General features: G+C 39.4%; 1 protein-coding gene across 2 annotated transcripts in view; it reads left to right on the top strand.

Annotated features, from left to right (window-relative positions):
* The first annotated feature begins 598 nt into the window (after nucleotides 1-598).
* The window catches only part of LOC141783625 (solute carrier organic anion transporter family member 3A1-like), a 34,130-nt gene continuing 13,685 nt past the window's right edge, over nucleotides 599-21,043 (top strand). Inside the window, exons 1-3 of one of the 2 annotated variants that reach the window (XM_074661037.1) lie at nucleotides 599-837; nucleotides 1,040-1,312; nucleotides 5,466-5,925. In XM_074661037.1, the coding sequence (XP_074517138.1) occupies nucleotides 1,151-1,312; nucleotides 5,466-5,925 (622 nt within the window). In that variant the 5' untranslated portion in view covers nucleotides 599-837; nucleotides 1,040-1,150. Of the gene's footprint in view, nucleotides 937-1,039; nucleotides 1,313-5,465; nucleotides 5,926-21,043 lie in introns of both variants that reach the window. The other variant, XM_074661027.1, reaches the window with a different exon arrangement.

The following is a 21,043-nucleotide window of genomic DNA, read 5'->3' as shown; positions in this document are numbered from 1 at the left end:
AGATGCATTTACAATGCAGTCAGTACAGACTACATGTCGTACAAATGACACACCAAAAGCAAGAACGGTGTTCTTATTACACGCTTTTGCCTTGCGCATTAGCGTGTCATTCATACGCCTTTTTGTGCGACCGATTTGTTTCTACAGTAGCCCAGAACGGACAAACCAAACACTGTACTGGCTCTAGATGGGGCCATTCGCGTTTTCACGTTTTTGGGTCGGCCACCGTCGTTCTCCTACACGCTTGGCATACGGGAGAAGTTTCAGTCGCCACTAGATGCCGCCAAATCCTACACGCTGCACCTTTTAAATAATATGACTTCTAAATGGAAATACTGCTCTGGTCTAGTGAAGTCCTACACACATGGTGTGTGATGTAGGTAGCCTGTAAAATGTGAAGCCATCTCACAATGATATTTGTTTATTATAGCGGTATCATTAAATCTGCAAAATAGCCTCATATAAGAACACATTTGTTATTGTGAAGATGTGCTGTGTCATTTTACAGCCATCGCTGTGTGTGCTGATGGAGGTCCTTCTTCACTCAGTGTTCTGATGAAATGTTGCGTTTGTTGTGGCAATGATTAGGCTGAAAGTCTTGCACAGGTAAAATGATGATGTTGGGAAACACGTTGACGGAGAGGGAGAGGGGGGGAGGAACAGAGACAGAGAGATTACACCTCTGGTCTATGGATGAGAGGAGGAGGAGGAGCATCATAACACCGCCTGAAGGACGCAGAGCTGCGGTTCGGAACCGGGCTGAGAAACCAAAATCCAGTCGGCGCCGGTCCTGGGTGGAGATGTAACATCCCGGATGTCCTGTAGTTCTACGTCGTGGTACTAGAAGCCGTCATACATATCCACGCTCAGCCTACGTATTTAAATATGATGTAGCCGATGCGCGCTGGCTGAAGAGAGGTCGCTGACGGACTGCGCGTAATGCTGAGTGGACAGCAGTATTTCTCTCTGTGTATTCCAGCCTAGACTATAGGCTATATTGACAAAGACATTCGCACTTCTTCTTCTTCTTCTTCTGCAGTGCAGCTTCGTCATTACAACCCAGATGCTCTCCGCCGGACCGGACCCGTTCATCAGTTTCATGCCGTCCAACCCGACCGGAGCCTGAGCCCTGAGCCCTGAGCACCGAAGGATGCAGGTTAAAAACCAGATCTGCACCGAGAGGAGCAGCACCACCGACGACCCGGAGCAGGATGACAACCAGAAGAAGACCTCGTGTTTTTCCAACATCAAGATTTTCCTGGTGTCGGAATGTGCGCTCATGTTGGCACAGGGCACCGTGGGCGCCTATCTGGTGAGTGTTTTTTTTTGCCACACAATGCTGCTCCATCGTTATATCGCAGTGTATATCTCTCAGGTAACATCGGGTTAACGCAGCGCCCTTCAAAAAAAACCCGGCACAGACACACAGACAGTGAGCAACGATGCGGTGCTTTCCACTGATGCGGTTAATAATCATATTATTCTGATCACATTAGAATAATCACATCCTCCAGGCAGCCATGGGAGCGCGGTGCTTTCACTGATTGATGACTTGCTGCGTATTATCCATCAGGCCTATGCACCATCTGCATGACACAAAGCGCGTCACAGCCGGCCGTATAGGCTCCACGTTGTTGTTGGTGGAGAATTATATATATATATGTATGCGTATGTGGATGGTTTGTTGGAGAGCAGGTTATGAAAACACCGGTCAGGAGGAGGAGGTCCATCCATCCAACCTGCCGGCTCTGCTACATGCTGCACCCTGCATGCCTCAGTAACGCAGGAGGCCTTTGACACTGGAGGGATGTATAGGCCTAGAGATGACGTGATCACCACAACAGAAGCGACAATAGCTAATATTGTATTGTCCGAAAAAGCTCCCTTTTTATTTAGACTCGTTTACACTGCATTCCCAGTGTCAATTTGATCCAAATAATGTGCTATATTTTATGCATTGATATGTTTACTATTGATGTCAATATAAGAGATAACATCTATTCAATAGGTGAGCAGATGGGTGAAATGAGTTTAGGAGCCAAAAGGAAATAAAAATAATAAGTTTATTTTTTAAATAATTTCATGCATAAGGTGAAATTGAAGCATTATAAATCTAAATATGTGATGAATGAATTTTGAAGTGTGTTCATTGTATTTATATTTTTGTGTGGTCTACCTTCATTAGTCAGAGATGGCTCGACCACTTACTGTAAATCTGTATAAATATGAAAGCTGCCACTTTAATCAGGATTATAATTTGCCTGATCAAAGCCCCTGAAAGGTGTCAGCACAATCTTTATACAATAAATAATAATTGCACATGCAGGCTTCATTTTATTCTTCAGGAGGGTAAGAACACTTAGTTGATGAAGTACAGTCATATAAACACAGTCCAGGAAAAGAGGCAAGGTCAAAGGTTAGTTTCTTGACTCTCATTAGCTCCGACCTTTATATATTGGTGTAGCTTTTCCTTGCTGCTGGCTTGGATGAGAAAAACAACAAAGGGCCTAAATTGTATTGTGACAACACGAGCTGATCTCCAGGATCCGATCATAACTGTACACAGTCACATTTCCCAGTAGATATGTTGAAAAGGAGGCTTTGTTTAGAAAAAGAATAACGTGCCAAATAAAGTTCCTCCATGATGTTTGGTGAAGACTGCAGCTTGGCAGAAACACAACTGAGTTGGTTTTAATATGTTTTGCACCAGTCACAAATTTAAAGTGCATTAGTGTTTACCTTGAAGACTGCAGTGGATCTTCCTCCTTTTAAAACCAGCATCCCAAAACAAAAGTGCACCTTTAGCAAATCCCGCTGCAGACAAAAGCACAGTGGAAGCACTGCCTATCCTCCCCCTGTATAAAATATTGTTTGTCATCATCTTTTATTCTCTGTCTATTCTTAATTTAATTGGTTTTACAGTGTGCATCTATTCTCTCTTCTTTTTTTCAGTAGCATATTGGGTTTTTTACAAATAAATTACAGTAAAACTTTGGAAGCGGACGAAGCTATAATGACTGAAGATCATCACTGTCAGCACAGCAGCACCTTTCCATGGCTTAGGCTATATTCATCAAACTGAAACGGGCAGGTTTTCTCTAAAGCTCTACTACAATTCATCTTGTCTGTAAACATCAGAGTGGATTGGACTGAAATGTGTAAATCTAAAAGGTGTAAAGCGGCTGTTCTCCATCAGCAGCCAGTAAGAGGCCGTACATAAATCTTCTAGGACCACAAGAGTAAATCTTAGCCCTGTGGTTTAGACTCTGAGACCTCTGAACTGTGTTCTCCCACTTTGTAATGTCAGGGAACTATGATTTACAACTTTGTAATAATTGTAGGTGAACAGTGGGCACAATGTGTGTGCTGAATGTTCAGTACATGTTAAGTAGTCATTTTAATTAATTGTCAGGCTGTACCGTCAGTCCCACACGTGTACTGCATGGTGACAGAACTAGGTTAGTGTTCCACAGTTGAAATAACAGACCTATGACGGCCATCTTCCTATTTTAGGAGTGAAATACAGATTTGTTTTGGAAAGTGGGGGGGTGCCAGGTGTCTAGCTGGTTGGACTCTGGTGGTGTTTCAACCAGGACAGACCCAGTACAGCTTCACTAGACAGAGGGCATGGTTATTTCTCTTTCAGCATTATTAATAAGTAAGATTAAAGCTGCCATTGGTAACTTTGAGCAAATATGATAAAAAGTTATATTTATAAAATGGTCACTATATAGTATCTTGACAGTAGTTCATGTGACAGATAATCTGTGAAAAATTCATGTTCCTTTGTGTCATCCTAGTGCTCCTAATGGCATTTACAAGATTCTACCACGCCCAAACAAAAACAACCAATCCGAGCCAAGCTGTCTCTGGGCAGCTGTCAATCACTGCTTTTGAAATCCAATCAAACAGTCAAACTAGGCAGCGCTGATCAAATATGAATCAATATATATTTTAATCTATAATCTGTAATGCCTATTTCTCTCTACAAATGTTTTCAGAAACATCTTGTAGTGTACTGTTTAGCTGTTAAATGAGAATGATTGTGACCCGGCAGCCATGTTGAAAACGGTCAAGCCAAAACCAAGCACTGCCTACCGGCCGCAGCAAACTGATTGCTCTGATTGGTTGTTTTCTTCCGGTCTGGGAAATCTTGCAAATGTCATTAGGAGCACTGGATGACACCGGAGGACACAGAGGATCATGATTTTTTTCACAGATTATCTGTCTCAAACACTACTATCAGGATAAAGTGACTGTTTTATAAAAATAAAGTTATTTTTATCATATTTGCTCAAAGTTACCGACTTCAGCTTTAAGTAAGAATAAGATGTTTTTTTTCAACTGGACCCTAACATATTAGAAATGGTCCTCATTAATTGATCAGTTGTCTGACATAAAACTAAATATTTATCAACTGTTGATCGATTCATTGTTCAAGTAATTTTTCAAGCACAAATGCCAAACATTGCTTATAGTTCCACTTCTCAATTGTCAGGATTTGAAGCTTTTCTTTCTCTCATGTGATAGTAAATTCAATATCCTTGGGGCTTTTTCTCTGGGAAAAAAGAAAAATATTAACGTTGTCATCTTGGGCTTCAGGAAATTGTGACGGGTACTTTTATCAATTTTCTGACATTTTATAGAAGAAATAATTCATCAGGTAATTGGCAGAATAATTGATAATGAAAATAATCGGTGGTAAATAAGACAACAAGAAATAGTGTGATTTTGTAATAGAGTTTGGTGTGAAATGAATGGATATCACACATGATCCGTCTGATTTCACCTGCATAGCGAATTCTCCTTTTCATCTGGAATTGCTTCAAGAAGCCTCAGGACTTGTACTGCACCTTTTGCTGTGGATGAATGATTAATAGAAGTTTAAAATAACTCCTGACCAACCTGTTATCATCAGTCCTGTCCTGTAGATGATCCAGCACACATTTGATGTAAAAGGAGCCACTTCATCACTTTATACACACCCAGAACACAGCTGGTACGATGTGTTTGTGTCCGTTTCATAATTAGAACAGCTGCGTGAGGTTTCTTGCCTAAAGCCACACACATGCACATATGTCTTTTTCCCAGGTTGGCATCAGGCTAGCCTCAGGGTTGTTTTGGGAGGAGGAGGAGTGTGGGGATGAAGATGTTGGAAGCAGAGTAACATGTTGCTGTTGTTGGTTCGAGTGACAGATGGCTGTTTCTTACCTGCTTTTACTGAACAGCACCTGAAGCTCAATGCCTTATTGTTTTACATAAACATTTAAATGGAACGCAAAATATATCATATTTTCTTCTTCTGACAGGTTGATACAGTAATTAATAGTGTAGAAATGATACATTATTAATTGCTGAATATAAAATCAAGTGATTAAATTGTATTAAAAAGTCATTGTCAGTACTAAATTGTTGCTACTTGTAAAAACACTGTAACACTTCCTTTACCTCCACATCTCTCTCAGGTAAGTGTCCTGACCACTCTGGAGAGACGCTTCAACCTCCAGAGTGCAGATGTGGGCGTCATCGCCAGCAGCTTCGAAATCGGCAACCTGGCCCTCATCCTGTTTGTCAGCTACTTTGGCGCCAAGGCCCACAGACCCCGCCTGATTGGCTGCGGCGGGATTGTTATGGCGTTGGGGGCGCTGCTGTCGGCCCTGCCGGAGTTCCTGACTCACCAGTATGAGTACGAGGCTGGGGACTCGTGGCACGCCGAGGACGGCAGGGACGTCTGCTCCAACACCTCCAGGTCGGAGAACCAGGACTCTGGGTTTAAATGTGGCAACAGAGCCAACACCAACATGATGTACCTTCTGCTGATCGGAGCCCAGGTTCTGCTGGGCATCGGAGCCACGCCCGTCCAGCCTCTGGGAGTGTCCTATATCGATGACCATGTCCACAGGAAGGACTCCTCGCTGTATATAGGTGAGTAGCTACTGTACAACTGAAACATAGAAGGTGATTTCTATTGTCAATATATCAAAAGCTTTTTACTCTTTAGCTCCCATCACTGCTGAGTGAAAGCACTGTTGCCAGCTCAGCCGTGATGTACAGTATGTAACTTCCTGGTTAAAAGCTGAGTCATAATGAACACCACGAAAGCTGCAGAAACAATTATGATGTGGTAAATATGCTGTGGTTGCTGAGCTATTAACCTTTTCAACAATATAGCAACAGAGTTAAGTCACATTTAATGGGTTTCTTGCTGACAGTAGGATTGGGAGATTGATACCCCTCTTACTGTATGTCTGTACACTTAAGTAGCCCTATGAAGCTAGAGCCAACAGGCAATTAGCTTACCTTAGAATAAAGACTAGGAGCCAGGGCAAACAGCTAGCCTAGCTCCAGCATGTAGGCTAACAGACACGAGAGTGGTCTCGACCTTCTCATCTAAATCTCGGCTTGAAAGTAAATAAGCGTACTCCCCCAAATTTCCAACTATTTCTTTAATCATGCGTTTGTCCAAAGGCACCTATAAGGCTCAAATATACAAATCTCAAATCAAATTTAGCATGTTGAATATGGTGCTGGGTGTAAATGCCAGTACATTCAAAGTACTATCAAAGACACCAGATGTCCGTCATTCCACACCAGATGGAGTGTACGGGTGGAGTGAAATAAAATGATGCAGAAAATAATATTGACTCACATCCAAAACAACACCGGCCCTAAGCTAAATTTACAACTAATAATCAATGAAGAATATTATTTAGAACCAGTCCTAGCATTTAAAAAGCATAAAACAAAGATCCCTGAACTGAACAAGAACTAGCAACAGTTTGATTCTTCGTACTCCTGCATTCGGCTGTCTTGCATCCCAGTTAGCTGGAAGTAATAAGAAACAAAGGCTAATGGCATAATAAAATCTGTACAATCACAATATCTATCAAAGTAAATGGGATGATAATGTTGGCATAATTGAAACATGACTGTGACATTAATCATTCACATGTGCACTAAATGATCAGATCTCCTTAATTAACACAGAGGCTCATTTTAGAAGATTTTACAAGATTACATTATTATTACATTATATTAAACAAAATCTGATCGCTGATATAATCTCCACTAAATCATAATTAGTCATGATAAGTTAGACAAATTGATAATGATAGGTGCACGTGCAGCAAAGTAGGTAAAAGTGAAAGTGGTTGGGAGCTATGGCAGGTTTTAGGCTTTAGTTAGTGTGCAGTGCAATGGATGGATAAAAAAATGTGGTCACAATCAAATCACAAGAGACAACAGAGTATTCAAGAGATGGTAAGGATATCATGACCTCTGACTAGATTTTACTTTTGAATTTAATTTTAAAAGTTTATCACAATGTGTTCAACAATAAAACAGTTCATATGATATAATGTGCTGAAACAGTCAGTGCCGGTCAGTGTGCAGGAATGCTCAGAAGGCCGTCATTTGCAAATAAGACATCTACCATTTGAAAACACTGATCAGAACAATTATAGACATACAACACTTTATGGAATAAATCCAGTGTCTTCTGATGTGGTCCTTAAAGGTGCTAAATTCGAGATCGGGAGCATTTCTATTGCCTCCGCACGGCTGTCAACATGGCAACGGCTGAGCAGGCAGCTCTTAGCTAACGGTGCTAACAGTGAAAACAAAGGCAACAGTGCTGACAGAGCTAAGAGTGTTAACCTGAGGGGGAACCGCAGGGTGGGTGCTTTGCTTCTGTAACGACGTCGGCGGTCGGGGCGGTGTTATCAGCTGTAACCGCCGTATGAGAACAGTGCAGAGGGCGGCCGTGAGCTAGTCAGTGGGGCACGCTCACATGCACAAACGAGCATTAAAGGCACACGTGGCCGACCCGGCTATGTAAACAAAGCACAGAGAAGCCTTCGACTTCATTCTCTGCTCAGGTTGACATTACTCCTCTTAATCTTTAAATATCAAATAGTTGTTTGCTGCTATATTAATGCTTTGGATATCGTATAAAGAACTTTTAATCACTGAATCCTTACCAGCTCCAAAGGTGTTGGAGGAGCAGGAAAATTCTAAAGAAGGATCCTCCTTGAAGGATCTGTGTGGATTATTATCTTAATAATAGGTTTTCCACCTCCAATGAAGAGCAGCGCACAGCCGCTTCTCAAGTCTAAGGGCCCTATTTTAGTGATTATATGCTATTTTAGCATATAATTATTAAATAATGTTTTTAATAAAGTAATGTTTGATAAATTTTGAGGTAAATATTGGGGTAATTTGGCAGTAATTCCAAAGAAATTTCAAATAATTGACTTGCTAATTATCACCTAATTACCATGAAATTTGCGTACCTGTACAATGAAGTGTTACTGAATATCTAACATAAATATACATTGATGGATTTTGTCACTTAGTCACTGCAACATACATGAACAGCTCACATTACAAATTATGTATTAACATTTTTGCCGATCTAATTTAGAGAGAAAAATAGAACTGTCCAACTACTGCACACATTTTTTTTCTTGGTTTAAACATGTTTTTTTTTAGATACTCTACTATTACTGTATGTTATTAAAGGAGATGAGAGAGGTCCAGTTACGTGTTTCTGTGATACTGCACTGCACAGTATTGACTTCGACAGTTTTGTCCAGCCCAGATAATGAGTTTGGCCAGTGGATGGAAATATCCCTGACTATTAAACATGTTAGTTACGTGTGAGGGGAGTCCATCAATGCTTGTGCTATTTTATGATCTTTTTTGCTGAATGGTGTCATAAACTACCTCGCTGCAACAAAATGACTGTGTTTAAGATTAGAAAAGCAGCCTTGTGAACAGAAGGAATAATCTTATTTAATTTAAAATTTCCTGTATTGATGTTGTTGATGGGGAAATTGTGGGTCTGATCCTGCCCTCTCTCACCTAAGTGCCTTTGAGCAAAGCACATTATTCCCAACTTCTGCACGTGTTCAGTGGTCAGCAGCAGAGGACTGCAGTTATACTTACAGCAGAAACCAAGAGGTCGACATAACACACATTACAGCCCGTCTGCCAAAGTTGCCAAGGCAACAGTACAGAGACACGCACTGAGCCTACAGTATGTGCCATTCCTATTTGTCTCACCACTCCTCGACCTGCTAGTAGCAGAGCTCCATCTGGGGAGAATGAGACGGAGGATGAGAGAAAAAAAGACTCCCATTATTACTAAAATAAGGAAAAAAATATATTTTTGTTATTAGCCAGTAATTTAATCTGATAATGTTGAGGCTTTTCTCTTACAAAAGTACAAAATGGACAAAGCAAGTAATACCAGACTGCCAAAACTTGGAAGTAGCATGCAACTGTGGTGGGTTAACAACAATTTATTTACAAAAAATGTACTGCCAGTGGGAAAATACACTGGTCAATCTAAAAGATTGTCCTTTATTGTATTCTTCACATTTTTACAAATGCAAGAATAATGTTATTGGTATTATATCGGTAAAATCGGTCCATGTTGTTGGCCCTGAAATATCCAATTCCATATCTGTGCATTTCTTCGGTAACACTTCATTTTACAGGTTTGCAGATGTCATGGTAATTAGGTGATAATTAGCAAGTAACCTATTCGAAATTTCTTTGGAATTACTGCCAAATTACCACAAATATTTACCTCAAAATGTATCAAAGATTACTTTATTATAAACATTATTTAATAATTATATTCTGCTATTTCCAAATAGCTGGTAATTTATTCAATACATTTCCAGGAAAAGAATACAAAGTTAATTTATATGCTTTATTTCCATGTCTGCTGGCAAATAGATGATAATTAGCAAATAACTTCTTTGAAATTTCTTTAAAAAGTCCCTGAATCATTACATTAGCTACCAGGTTACATTTGTGTAGACAATAAGTGACACAATGGTGAGATTTGTGCCTGATCAGAAGTGTCTTCTATTAGTTTTGGTTTTTCACCTCCGATGAAAAGCAGCGCACAGCCGCTTCTCAAGCCTAAGGGCCCTATTTTAACCATTATATGCTATTTCAGCATATAATTATTAAATAATGTTTATAATAAAGTAATTTTTGATACATTTTGAGGTAAATATTGGAGTAATTTGGCAGTAATTCCAAAGACATTTCAAATAGGTTACTTGCTAATTATCACCTAATTACCATGAAATTTACGGACCTGTAAAATTAAGTGTTACCATCTCCTCTTACTGCGGTTCGCACTCAATTGCAAATTTTACAGCTGGGTATGACATTCAATTATTGTATGATAATGTATACTAAAGTAAAACCACCATCACATTAAACCTTGAAGAGCTGATGCAGCAATAAGTCAAAGCACAGCTGTAGTTTATGTTATTGTGTAAGAGTACTTGTGCTGTTCTTAAGCTCCTCTTATTGTAGATTCATCAGTTTTACTCCTATGGGAAGAACAAAGGCACTACAAGGTAATAAATTATTATTGTTGGCGATCATGTGGCTAGTTGCTCCTCCTCACAGGCTCCTCTGCTAGTCCTTGGCCAGTTGCGGTGTCTCTGTTTGCGTTTCAGTGCAGACCTCTTGCAGGGTGAGAAAGCCTGCGGTTTGTTCTGTGCATGCTTTGATCTGTACAGTCTCTGTCAGCCACACTCAGAGTGGAGGAGACGAGGGAGGGAGGGAGGGAGGAGACGAGGGAGGGAGGGAGGGATGGAGCAGAGGAAGGAGGGCAAAGAAGGCTAGCACAGCACCCAACAACCCACCCTACCCCCCAGCTTGGCGAGAGGCCAACTCATACCAGATGCTTGATGTAAGACATTACACTTGATACTTCTTTGCTATTTTAGAAAATGTTAAGGAATTCACTGCACTTCACTTATTATGATGCGCTACATCATAGCCCTTCTACATTGCCCTTTTATAATCTGATAACAAATAAGCACTACTACACATTTAACATTTATCTATTTATCCATTTATTGCTTTTGTAAAATAACAAAAATAATACTAATAAATTAATTGTATGTTTTGTTTAGATTTTGTTTTGCCACAGCATATAGGTCTTATTTTTTAAATACATGTCCTGCATTCTTTTGAGAAAAAGAAATCTGATATATTGAAATTAAATTTAAATTAATGCAAGACTAAAGGCCATTACACACCAGCATTATTTTTTTCAGGCCATTAATTTGCATGTCAGTATATTTTTTCGAACTGTTTTTGTCATGAATACTTTCACACAGAACTCAAACATTACGCGGTGAATAAAGGGATGTAATTTTTTTCTGAAACAAGGTCGATTTTCTGAGCTTTCGTACCGCGAATAAAGGCATCAACCTATCATGCTGTGCGGAACGGGTTGAGTTGCGCCTATATTTCTGAAACAACAACACGGAGGCTCCTTAGTCCGAACCAAGACGGCAAACTTTATCACTCTTTTCAACCTTGACAAAGATACCGCAGACCAGATCCAGTTTTTGAATTTCATCCTGAAGGGAACGTGAAAGTCTGAACAAAATTTTAGATAACTAGAGACATTTCACTCAAAGCCACAAATGTCAACCTGCTGGTGGTGCTAGCGAAAAGGTCAAGGGATTACAAAATGGTAATTATTGCCATCAATCATGGTAAGCCATCAAATCATGGTTGACCAACGTTAGAAGTACTCTGGCTTTATTTTGCCAGAGAATGACTAACTGTGATTTCAGTTTGACTTTAAGAGTCAGAACTGCCTGTAAGTATGAGTCTGATTGTGTCTGTTAAAGTTAGCCCTGTGATAGACTGGATTTGACAGTCCAGTCAGTCAACCAAGGACGTCTCTTAACGGCAATCTTTAAAAATGTACCACCATTTGTTGCTTCTTCTTTTTTTTGGTACACTCTTCAGCTGTCCGTTAGTTTGGAAATGTGCATACCTTGCATTTTGGACTGAAATCTTGTCTCTGATTTGGTATCATGGCCACTGTTCTATGTCCTGGTCCTTATACCAGTCCATAAGGATTTTTTTGTTTCATAACATCCCCCAAGCTTCTTCATTTGACACTTACAGATAGTCTATTATTCTTTTCTCTACACCACCCCCTCTCTGTTCTCCGTTTTACAATCCAGGCATATTGATTGCCATGGTTACCTCCTACAATGTGACTGCTGCGTCGTCTGTTGTGGCTTCTGTAATTGCATGGAGACCGGTTTTCATACAGCACATGCGTGTTATATGTACATGTTCCTTTTCCTCGTCTCAAGGCAGTGGCGTTGTTTGACAAGCTTGACGTGTGAAGACGCAGTAACATTGTAAGAAAAGCCCTGAATAATGCAGCGTGACAGAGCAGCAGTTAGGAGTTGTTTAGCAAACATCTAACCAAATGATTAAATATTAAAGCAGCGGCTCTCTGCGGGCTCGCTAACAAACCAGATGATAGAAGGAGACGCTGCTCTGTTGTGGCCACATCTTCACCCCACATGGATCAATACTGCCTGAATGAGAGACACTGGGAATACTCGAGAGCAAACCAGCAAACACTTCCCAGTTGTCATGGCACATGTCTTCCAGCATGCACCTGTCCTGTATCTGTGTCCTAGTACTGCAGCCTGTTCTTTCTCAAACGTTGAGTAGGTTTTCACTTGGTGTCCTGTACTTCTCTCTGTGTTGTCCTCTATGTGTGTATTTATCCTGATCAATGAGAGCAACATATCACGCAGCCGGCTGATAAAAAGGAAAAATGTTCAGTTAGCTGGCCATCAGATCATTGTACCTTCAAGCAAATAAGAGAAGAAAACAAACAGATTTAAAAATGGTAGTAAAGCAGCAGTGATACACTGCAGTCAAGCAATAAAGAGTGGGATCTGTGTGTCCAGAATCTACAGCCATGCGTCTGTGAGGCTTTACTTGGGGCGCAGCAGCAGTGCTTTGATCTAAATGCTAAAGTCAGCATGCTAACATGAGCACAAAGACAATGGTAACCTTGCTGATGTTTAGCAGCTATAATGTTAGCAGTGTTCACCATCTTAGTTTAGCATGATAACATTTGCTAATTAAGATTCAATATGTTTATTGTCACACCTGTTATACAAGTACAATCGTGTGAAATACTTTTTTGCTGGGAAGCTCCATTAAGGAAACAGTAAGTTAAGTAGCAAAAAATCAAATAAAATAATAATAATAATAATAATAATAATAAATATAATAATAATAAATTACACAACAATAACAAAAGAAATTTACAGTAATAGAATTAACAAAAATAATACATATAAATAAATAAAAAATGTGTATTTACAAATAATATACAGTACAATAATAAAGGAAATACTTGGTATATGGTAAATATAGAAGCAGATGTATGTATATGGGAGCAGTACATGCACATGATGTTGAATCTGTGTGTGTGTATGTGCATACGGTATATATCCATCCACATTAAAGGTGCTCTATACAATATCCAGAGAATTAATATAGCAGCAAGCAACTATTGTCTATGTAAAGATATAAAGGAGTAATGTCCACCTGAGCAGAGAATGAAGTCATTCACCCTCTGTGTGTGTTGTAATCAAAGCTTCTCCATGCTTTGTTGACATGACTAGGCCAACCGTGCATGCGTTTTAGTGCATGTAAGTGCATGTGAGCGTGCCCCACTGGCTAGCTCATGGCCGCCGCTCTGTACTGCTCTCATACAGCGGTTACAGCTGATGACGCCATCCCATCCAACGGTATCATCGCGGAAGCGTAGCACCCACCCTCTGGTTCCCCCTCAGGTTAGCACTGTTAGCTCTGTCAGCACCGTTGCCGTTGAGAGCTGTGCGGAGGCAATAGAAATGCTCCCAATCTCGCATTTAGCACCTTTAAAGTTACAGTGTGTCTATTTAATATTTAAAGTCTTGACCTGCGGCTTATATGACCAGAAAATGGCTTCCCACAGAAAGACCAACCTGCTCCTGAGCTCTGTCGACTACAGTATAATGTCCGAGCCGAAGTGTAATTGGATTATTGATTGCTGTCTACTGCTTGACTGATACCCTAGACAAAGACAACTAATCCTCCTATCTATTGTATCGCTCACAGAGCCTCCAACAGAGAAGCAGCTATTCAATTACAGTATTCATGCTCTGTGCCTTTTTTTTTGTACAATAATGTAGCTCCAAATAGTTTCTGCTTTCCATCCTAATGAGGTTCAGTATGTGGCGCTGTGTAAATGTTTGTATCTCGCTAATGGAAGATGTAAATCTTTTTCTTTACAGCATATAGTCAGTCTATGTGAGCACCACAGTAACACGACAGTGTACAGACTCAGTAGGCTATTTAAATACATACAGTTTTTTCTCGGTTTCCATGCATTCGTATTTGTCTGTTGTGTCAGAAAAGCAAAATTTCTCCTTTAAAATTGCTCTTTGAAGTCAAAATGAAGCTTTACAAAAACACTTGGACACATTAATTGTTAGCCGTACTAGCAGCATGCCTCTAGAGATGGCCTGTCAGTCTAGACTGACATATCTCATCAACTGATGGCTTGCCATGACATATTGTGTAGACATTCGTCATCCCCAGAGGATGAAGCCTACTCACTTCGGTGATACCCTGACTTGTCCTCTTGCGCCACCGTGAGGTTTGCATTCGTGGTTTTGAGTAAAATGTTGCAACAATTTTGAGTGCCTTGACATTTGGTTCACATGTTCACGTTCCCCTCGGGATGAATTGTAATAACTTTAGTGATCCCTAACTTTGCCTCTAGCACCATTATCAGGTCAAATACATTTTTATGTTGTGCAATGCTTTGTTTTAAAGGGGAACTATTATGCTTTTGTGCTTTTTTCCTTTTCTTTAGTGTTATATAGCTTTTTGTGCATGTAAAAGGTCTGCAAAGTTAAAAAGCCCACGCCAAAGGGAGTTACTTTCACCCACAGAAACACTGCTCCTGAATTGCCTGAAATGCCTCACTTGAAGGCCTGCCTTTTCTTCTGTAACGTGGTGATGTCACCAAGTAACACATTTGCTAGTGGCTAGTTTGGCACGCCCTCAAACAAAGCTAGTTAGAGCGGAGCTGGAGCGGATGGCAAGAGCTCAAACAGAGCGTTTCAGACAGAAAGTGAAAAGAGGTGCTGCAGCACAGACAGTTTGAGAAAAATAAAGCGTTTTTTTAAACATTAAAGCATGTAAGCATGTTCTAGTAGAAACCCAAAACACAAGTATGCACCTGAAAACGAGCACAATAGGTCCTCTTTAAGACCAATACCTCTAAAACTAATGACATTCCCATCAGCCTCAGGTGTGCTGATTAGCAAATGTTAGCATGCTAACACGCTTAACTAAGATGTTGAACATAGTAAACGTACCTGCTGGACATCAGCATGTTAGCATTGTCATTGTGAGCATGTTAGCATGCTGACTTTAGCATTTTGCTCCAAGCACAGCACTGTGAACACTGTGTGTAGTTAGTCAGACTAACAATCATACTTTTTCTAACGTTGGTTTAAAGAAAGTTTAGGTTGTTGAAATATTTAACAAACTAACATGACTTGCTGTTCAGCACAGTTAGACCCTCCCATTATTGTGTGAACGCACAAACGTACCTCAGACTAGGCTGGACAACAACAGGAATGTTTAAGGTCTGCAGCATAGTGTTAAATGGCAGCAACACTGTACAGTACAGTAACCTATAGCACACAACAATATACAGTAAAGTAAAAGAGCAGTCGGAGCCAGAGGGGTCCAGCTCTGCGGCGGCTGGGTCAGCTTCTCTCTTCCTGCCTCATATCTTAGCCCCTATTCATCGCTGTAATGCGTGTAATGAAGCGCTGTGAGGCTGAGAGTCCACTGCAGCAAAATGTTTTTACTCCGGTGGAGTTATTACTCTTCCACTGTAGGACAGCAGAGGAAGGAACGGACGCTGACTCAGCACACACTGTCTGTTCGGACCGGCCCAGGTTGTTTTATATGTGCACCTTTTAGGAGCACCTTTGCCAAGATACAAAGTGCCAGTGATTGAACCGTGCCATAATGTGAGTCTGAGTGAGAAATTATTCATGTGCTGGCAGTGTGACCAGGTGGAGGAGCCCCGTTTCACACAGTATGACCTTGCCTCTGCTGCATTCATTGCAGCTGGGTACAGAACACAGGCATTACCATCATGTTGAGCCTGATTTCTTTCACTTCTGTTTTTATTAGATTCAAAGCAAAAATGTTAACAATAAAATGAACAAACACTGAATATGTTGTAAGGGCTGTCAATTGATTAAAATATTTAATTGGGATTAATCACATGATTGTCCCTGATTAAATGCAATTTTGAGCTGCAGTAGGCGAGATTAGAGCAAATATGATAAATGAAAGTTATTTTTATAAAACGGTCGCTATATCGTGACAGTAGAACATGAAACAGGTAACCTGAAAAAAATCATGTGCCTCTGTGTCCTCTGGTGCTCCTAACGGCATCTGAAAGATTTCACATAACGGAGGAAAACAAGCAGTAGAGCTGATCTGAGGTCTGCTCTCCAGCTGCTGTCTATGAGAGCCGGTTGTCAATCACTCGCAAACTCCGACCAAACGGTCAAACTAGGCAGCGCTGATCAAATATTAATCAATATAATGTTACGTTGATGCCTATTTCTTGCCTCAAATGTTTTCAGAATCATCTTGTGGTGCACGGTTTAGCTGTAAAATTAGAAAGTTTGTGACGCCGTCGCAATTTGTGAAATCTGGTGAAGGAACGCAAAGTTCTGGTCACATGACCAGAGCACAGCCAATAGGAATGCTCTCTCAATGAAATGACCTGTGATTGGTCAAAGTCTCCCGTCACAGGCTAAATTTTCTAAAGCCTTAAAACAGAGCCATGAGGAGGTGCAGAAGTCTATTATGTCTCAGAACACTTGAATTACAATATGCTGAAAGGTTATTATGGAATTTTTGCCCAATGATGCTAAAAATATACTGCCTACTGCCACTTTAATAACACATTTTTTATCTGTTCAAAATGTACCTTAAAGGGAGATTTATCAAGCATTTAATGCTCTTATCAATATGGGACTGGACAAATGTGCTTTCTTTATGCAAATGTATGTATATATTTATTATTAGAAATCAATTAACAACACAAAACAGTAACAGATATTGTCCAGAAACCCTCACAGGTACTGCATTTAGCAAAACAAATATGCTCAAATCATAAAATGGCAAACTCAAGCCCAACAGGCAACAACAGCTGTCAGTGTGTCAGTGTGCTGACTTGACTATGACTTTCCCCAAATTGCATGTGATTATCATAAAGTGGGCATGTCTGTAAAGGGGAGACTCGTGGGTACCAATAGAACCCATGTTCATTCACATATCTTGAGGTCAGAGGTCAAGGGACCCCTTTGAAAATGGCCATGTCAGTTTTTCCTCGCCAAAGTTACACTAAGTCATTTTGGGGCGTTACTGGCCTCCTTCGACAATCTAGTATGACTTGGTTGGTACCGGTGGATTTCTTAGGTTTCGTATTTTCACTCTAGAGAAAGAAATTAGTGGCATTAAAACAATATTAGGATATTCTTAGTTAGATAATATTAGCATTAAGGTGTTATTATCACGTTAACTATGACAGCCCTAATAATTGTACTTTAGATATTGAAAGTGATATATTCAGGACATGTTTAATAGTAATACTAATAATTTAGGAACAAAGCCATGTCAGGTCCAGGCCAAGTTGCAGACTATATTATATATAGTATTAAAATCACTTAGCTATAGAAGCTCACAGTAAGGAGGAGCTGTCAAATCCTGTACAAGCTCTCAGCTTAAGTGGAGTGTCTCTACCTGCCATCTCCAAATGGCTGGGTCAGACAAGCTGCCAGAGTTTTACATGGATATCTAAGTCATCTCTGAAGCTCTAAGCCTTCCCGCAGTGTCTCTTCTTTAATAAATGATCCTGTGAATTGTACATTTTCTCTTACAGTTAGATTCATGTCATCTAGGTTCATGTGACACAAAGTGGCACAGAGTCAGCTTGTGTCTGCGCCACAGTGTGAAAGGAATATAATTAAACTAATCTCCCATTAGTTTGTTGTCCAGCAGGATTATATTACCTTCATCTTGTGCGTATATTCATTGTCACAGCCCTCAAACACAGCAAGGTTGAAAATAGTGTCAAGAAGGATACAACAGCAGTCTGTTTTTTTTTTTGCATAGAAACATTGGAAATCCATTAAGGTTCTGTCTGGAGATATTTCATAGAGCACAGCTTCTCCATAGCCGAGTATGTCCTGCTAAAACAGCCCACAGCGTGTGTTTGAGATGGGTGTCATGTTGAATTCCTCCATGTCAACCAACACTCTTCTCTGCCATTTTTAAACCTTTTGCAAGTACCTTTAGTAATATATTTCTCTATAATGGCTATGAGGATTTGAGCTAAAATATCTCTGGACAGTAAATATACATGTTCATAAAACATCTGTGGCATTTAGTTCATCCTGATTGCAATCACAAGTTAAGAATTTGGTTCCAAAATAAGGTAACCAATGTTATATTTTAATTGATAGAAGATTGTTAAAGGATAATTAGAAACATAGGGGAGTCTTTGAATAAGTTGTACAGACTAGACGAGACTGTAGCCAGTTAGCATATAGTCATGCACCCTGACCCCATGATGACACACGTGGAGTGAGAGCTCCCTCATTTGCATGATGAGGCAAAAATGCATAAAGAAATGTGTAAAGTAATGTATAAGGAAAAGAATACAGAAATAAATAGGTTTGGGGGAATAAATAAGGGGTGAAATGCAAAGGGAAAATCATGCAGAAATAAATAAATAAATACATACATTTAAAGATAAATAAATAGATTTAAAAATTAATAAAACTAAAAACATAAATAAATAAAAGGGAAAATTAAACAGAAGAGTAAATACATAAGGGAATTAATACAAAGATAAATAAGTAAAGAAGTGAATTAAAGACAGAAATATCAATTTTATGTCACATCAATTAATTAATGGTTACATTTATTTTTAATATTTTTGCTACATTTAATGACATTTATTAATTTATCAAGTCATTTAATTATTTATTCATTATTTTTTTTTATTTTGGCAGGTTCCGTCCTTCATAAAAATACACCCTATAGTTTACATTGTTTTAGAAAAGGAAGTCTTATATAAATATTAAATGTTGTATAATCCTTGCCTTCCTGAACAGATGTTGCCGTTTTTTCTACCAAAGTTGGCTTGTTTGATTGTTTTAAGTGCGAAAAATAGTGTTATCACTGCTAAATAAGCTTTCACAGGATGATCACTCCTAACAGCTAGTTTTATAGCTTCGACCATTTCCCCGCACCTCATGTCCCAAAGCCACCAGTCCATTGATATGTGCTGCTACACTGCAGAATTCTAGAGCTCTCATCCACGGCTACACTGAGGCAGAACTGCAATCATTGCAAAGTCAATAGATTCAGAAGGATTTACATCCTGCCTCTAATAACAATCAAAAGTTAAACCAATCCTTTGAAAATTAACCTCAGATGCATTATGTTTTTTTTAATATTAATGTATTTAATGTTGCTATTGTTTGCAAATTTTCTCAAATTACGCCATCGCAAATTTTATTTCAAAAGGTTGATTTAAATTTTTTTTCTTACATTTCTTTAAAATGAATACGTCTTAAAGTCATAATTTTAGTTTTTTCTTTACAGGATTGCTAAATTCTTCTATAATTTTACAGGTTTAGAAAATTTGAGGAAAAAAATACTGGGTTTTGGTCACACCTAATACATAAATTCTCCCATAATCTCACAAAAATATACTGAAGGTCACAACCACAATAAAATAAATCAGATATTTTAAGCAAAAATTAAACTCCAAATCCTCTGCCATTCATTATTTCGTAAATTCTGTTACGCCAGTCCATGTCGACTCTGAAAGAGTCGACATGGACTGGACAAGGAGTCACACTTCAGAATCAGAAACATTATGTTGCTAAGCAGGTTTGCACAGAAAAGGAATTTGTCTTTTGGTGTTTTGGTGCATAAACATGATATAAATACAACAATTTACAGTAGAAAATATGAAAAAAATATAGAAATATGTAAAATATAAATGTTTTTAAAGTGAGTTTTGTGCAGGAATGTGCCAAATATTGACCAGGGGATGTGTAAAAGTTGAGCGCACTTGCTTTCAGATATGGGAGTCAAGAAAATCCAATATTCTAATAGTTTTTACTGTACAGTAATAAAGGTTTTACTGTGGTTAAAGCTCCAGTAGTTCACGGCAGTAAAAGAATGTTGCTGCCATGAGCCTTTGGTCGTGTCTCCGAGGAAATGGCCTCAGATGTACCAACTGTTGAGTCCAAACAGCAGACTGGCATCAGTCCTGAATGCTTCTCCTGATGGCTGTCGAGCAGCTGTTGCCACAGGATTATGAGCTCTCTGTCTTTTCTCACGCCATAACAAAGCTTACCGGTAATTCTCCGTCATCATGCTTATTGCTGCGAAGGCCTCTCCAGGCTCTGGCCTTATAGGAGACACAGTAAAGCTGGTGGTGCCTACAGTGAAGTTTAGAGAATATGGAGCTTGCCTGGGATTAACTCTGCTAGCGTCCTGAAAATGTGAAAACTGGACAATGTAGTATCTGGTTTTGTACTTGTAAAATTCACTTTCTTAAGTGATGATATTGCAAAATCTTTACAAAACAGTCAAGTCCACCTTTATCTTTATGTATATGAATACAAATGTATATGGTATATACAGTATATATATATAGTTAACGCGATAATAATGCGTTAATGCAAATTCGTTTTAACTTCACTAATTTCTTTAACTCATTAACACAACTTGCGATTTAGGTTGTAGCAGGCTTAGTTTTAAAGCTAGATACTAGTGAAGATACTGGTTTCATATGAAACTAGAAAAACCTAAGGAATTCATTGGTACCAATCATGTCATACTGGCTTGTTAAGAAGGAGGCTTAACAACGCTCCAAAGTTACGCTAAAATTTGGTGAGGAAAAACTGGCATGGCCATTTTCAAATGGGTACCTTGACCTCTGACCTCAAGATATGTGAATGAAAATGGACTCTATGGTTACCCACGAGTCTCCCCTTTACAGACATTCCCACTTTATGATAATCGCATGCATTTGGGGCAAGTCATAGTCAAGTCAGCACACTGACACACT

This window comes from Sebastes fasciatus, chromosome 2, assembly GCF_043250625.1.
Source record: "Sebastes fasciatus isolate fSebFas1 chromosome 2, fSebFas1.pri, whole genome shotgun sequence".
Lineage (NCBI taxonomy): Eukaryota > Metazoa > Chordata > Actinopteri > Perciformes > Sebastidae > Sebastes > Sebastes fasciatus.
Note: the sequence above shows the minus strand (reverse complement) of the source record. Positions and strands in the feature narration are given on the sequence as shown.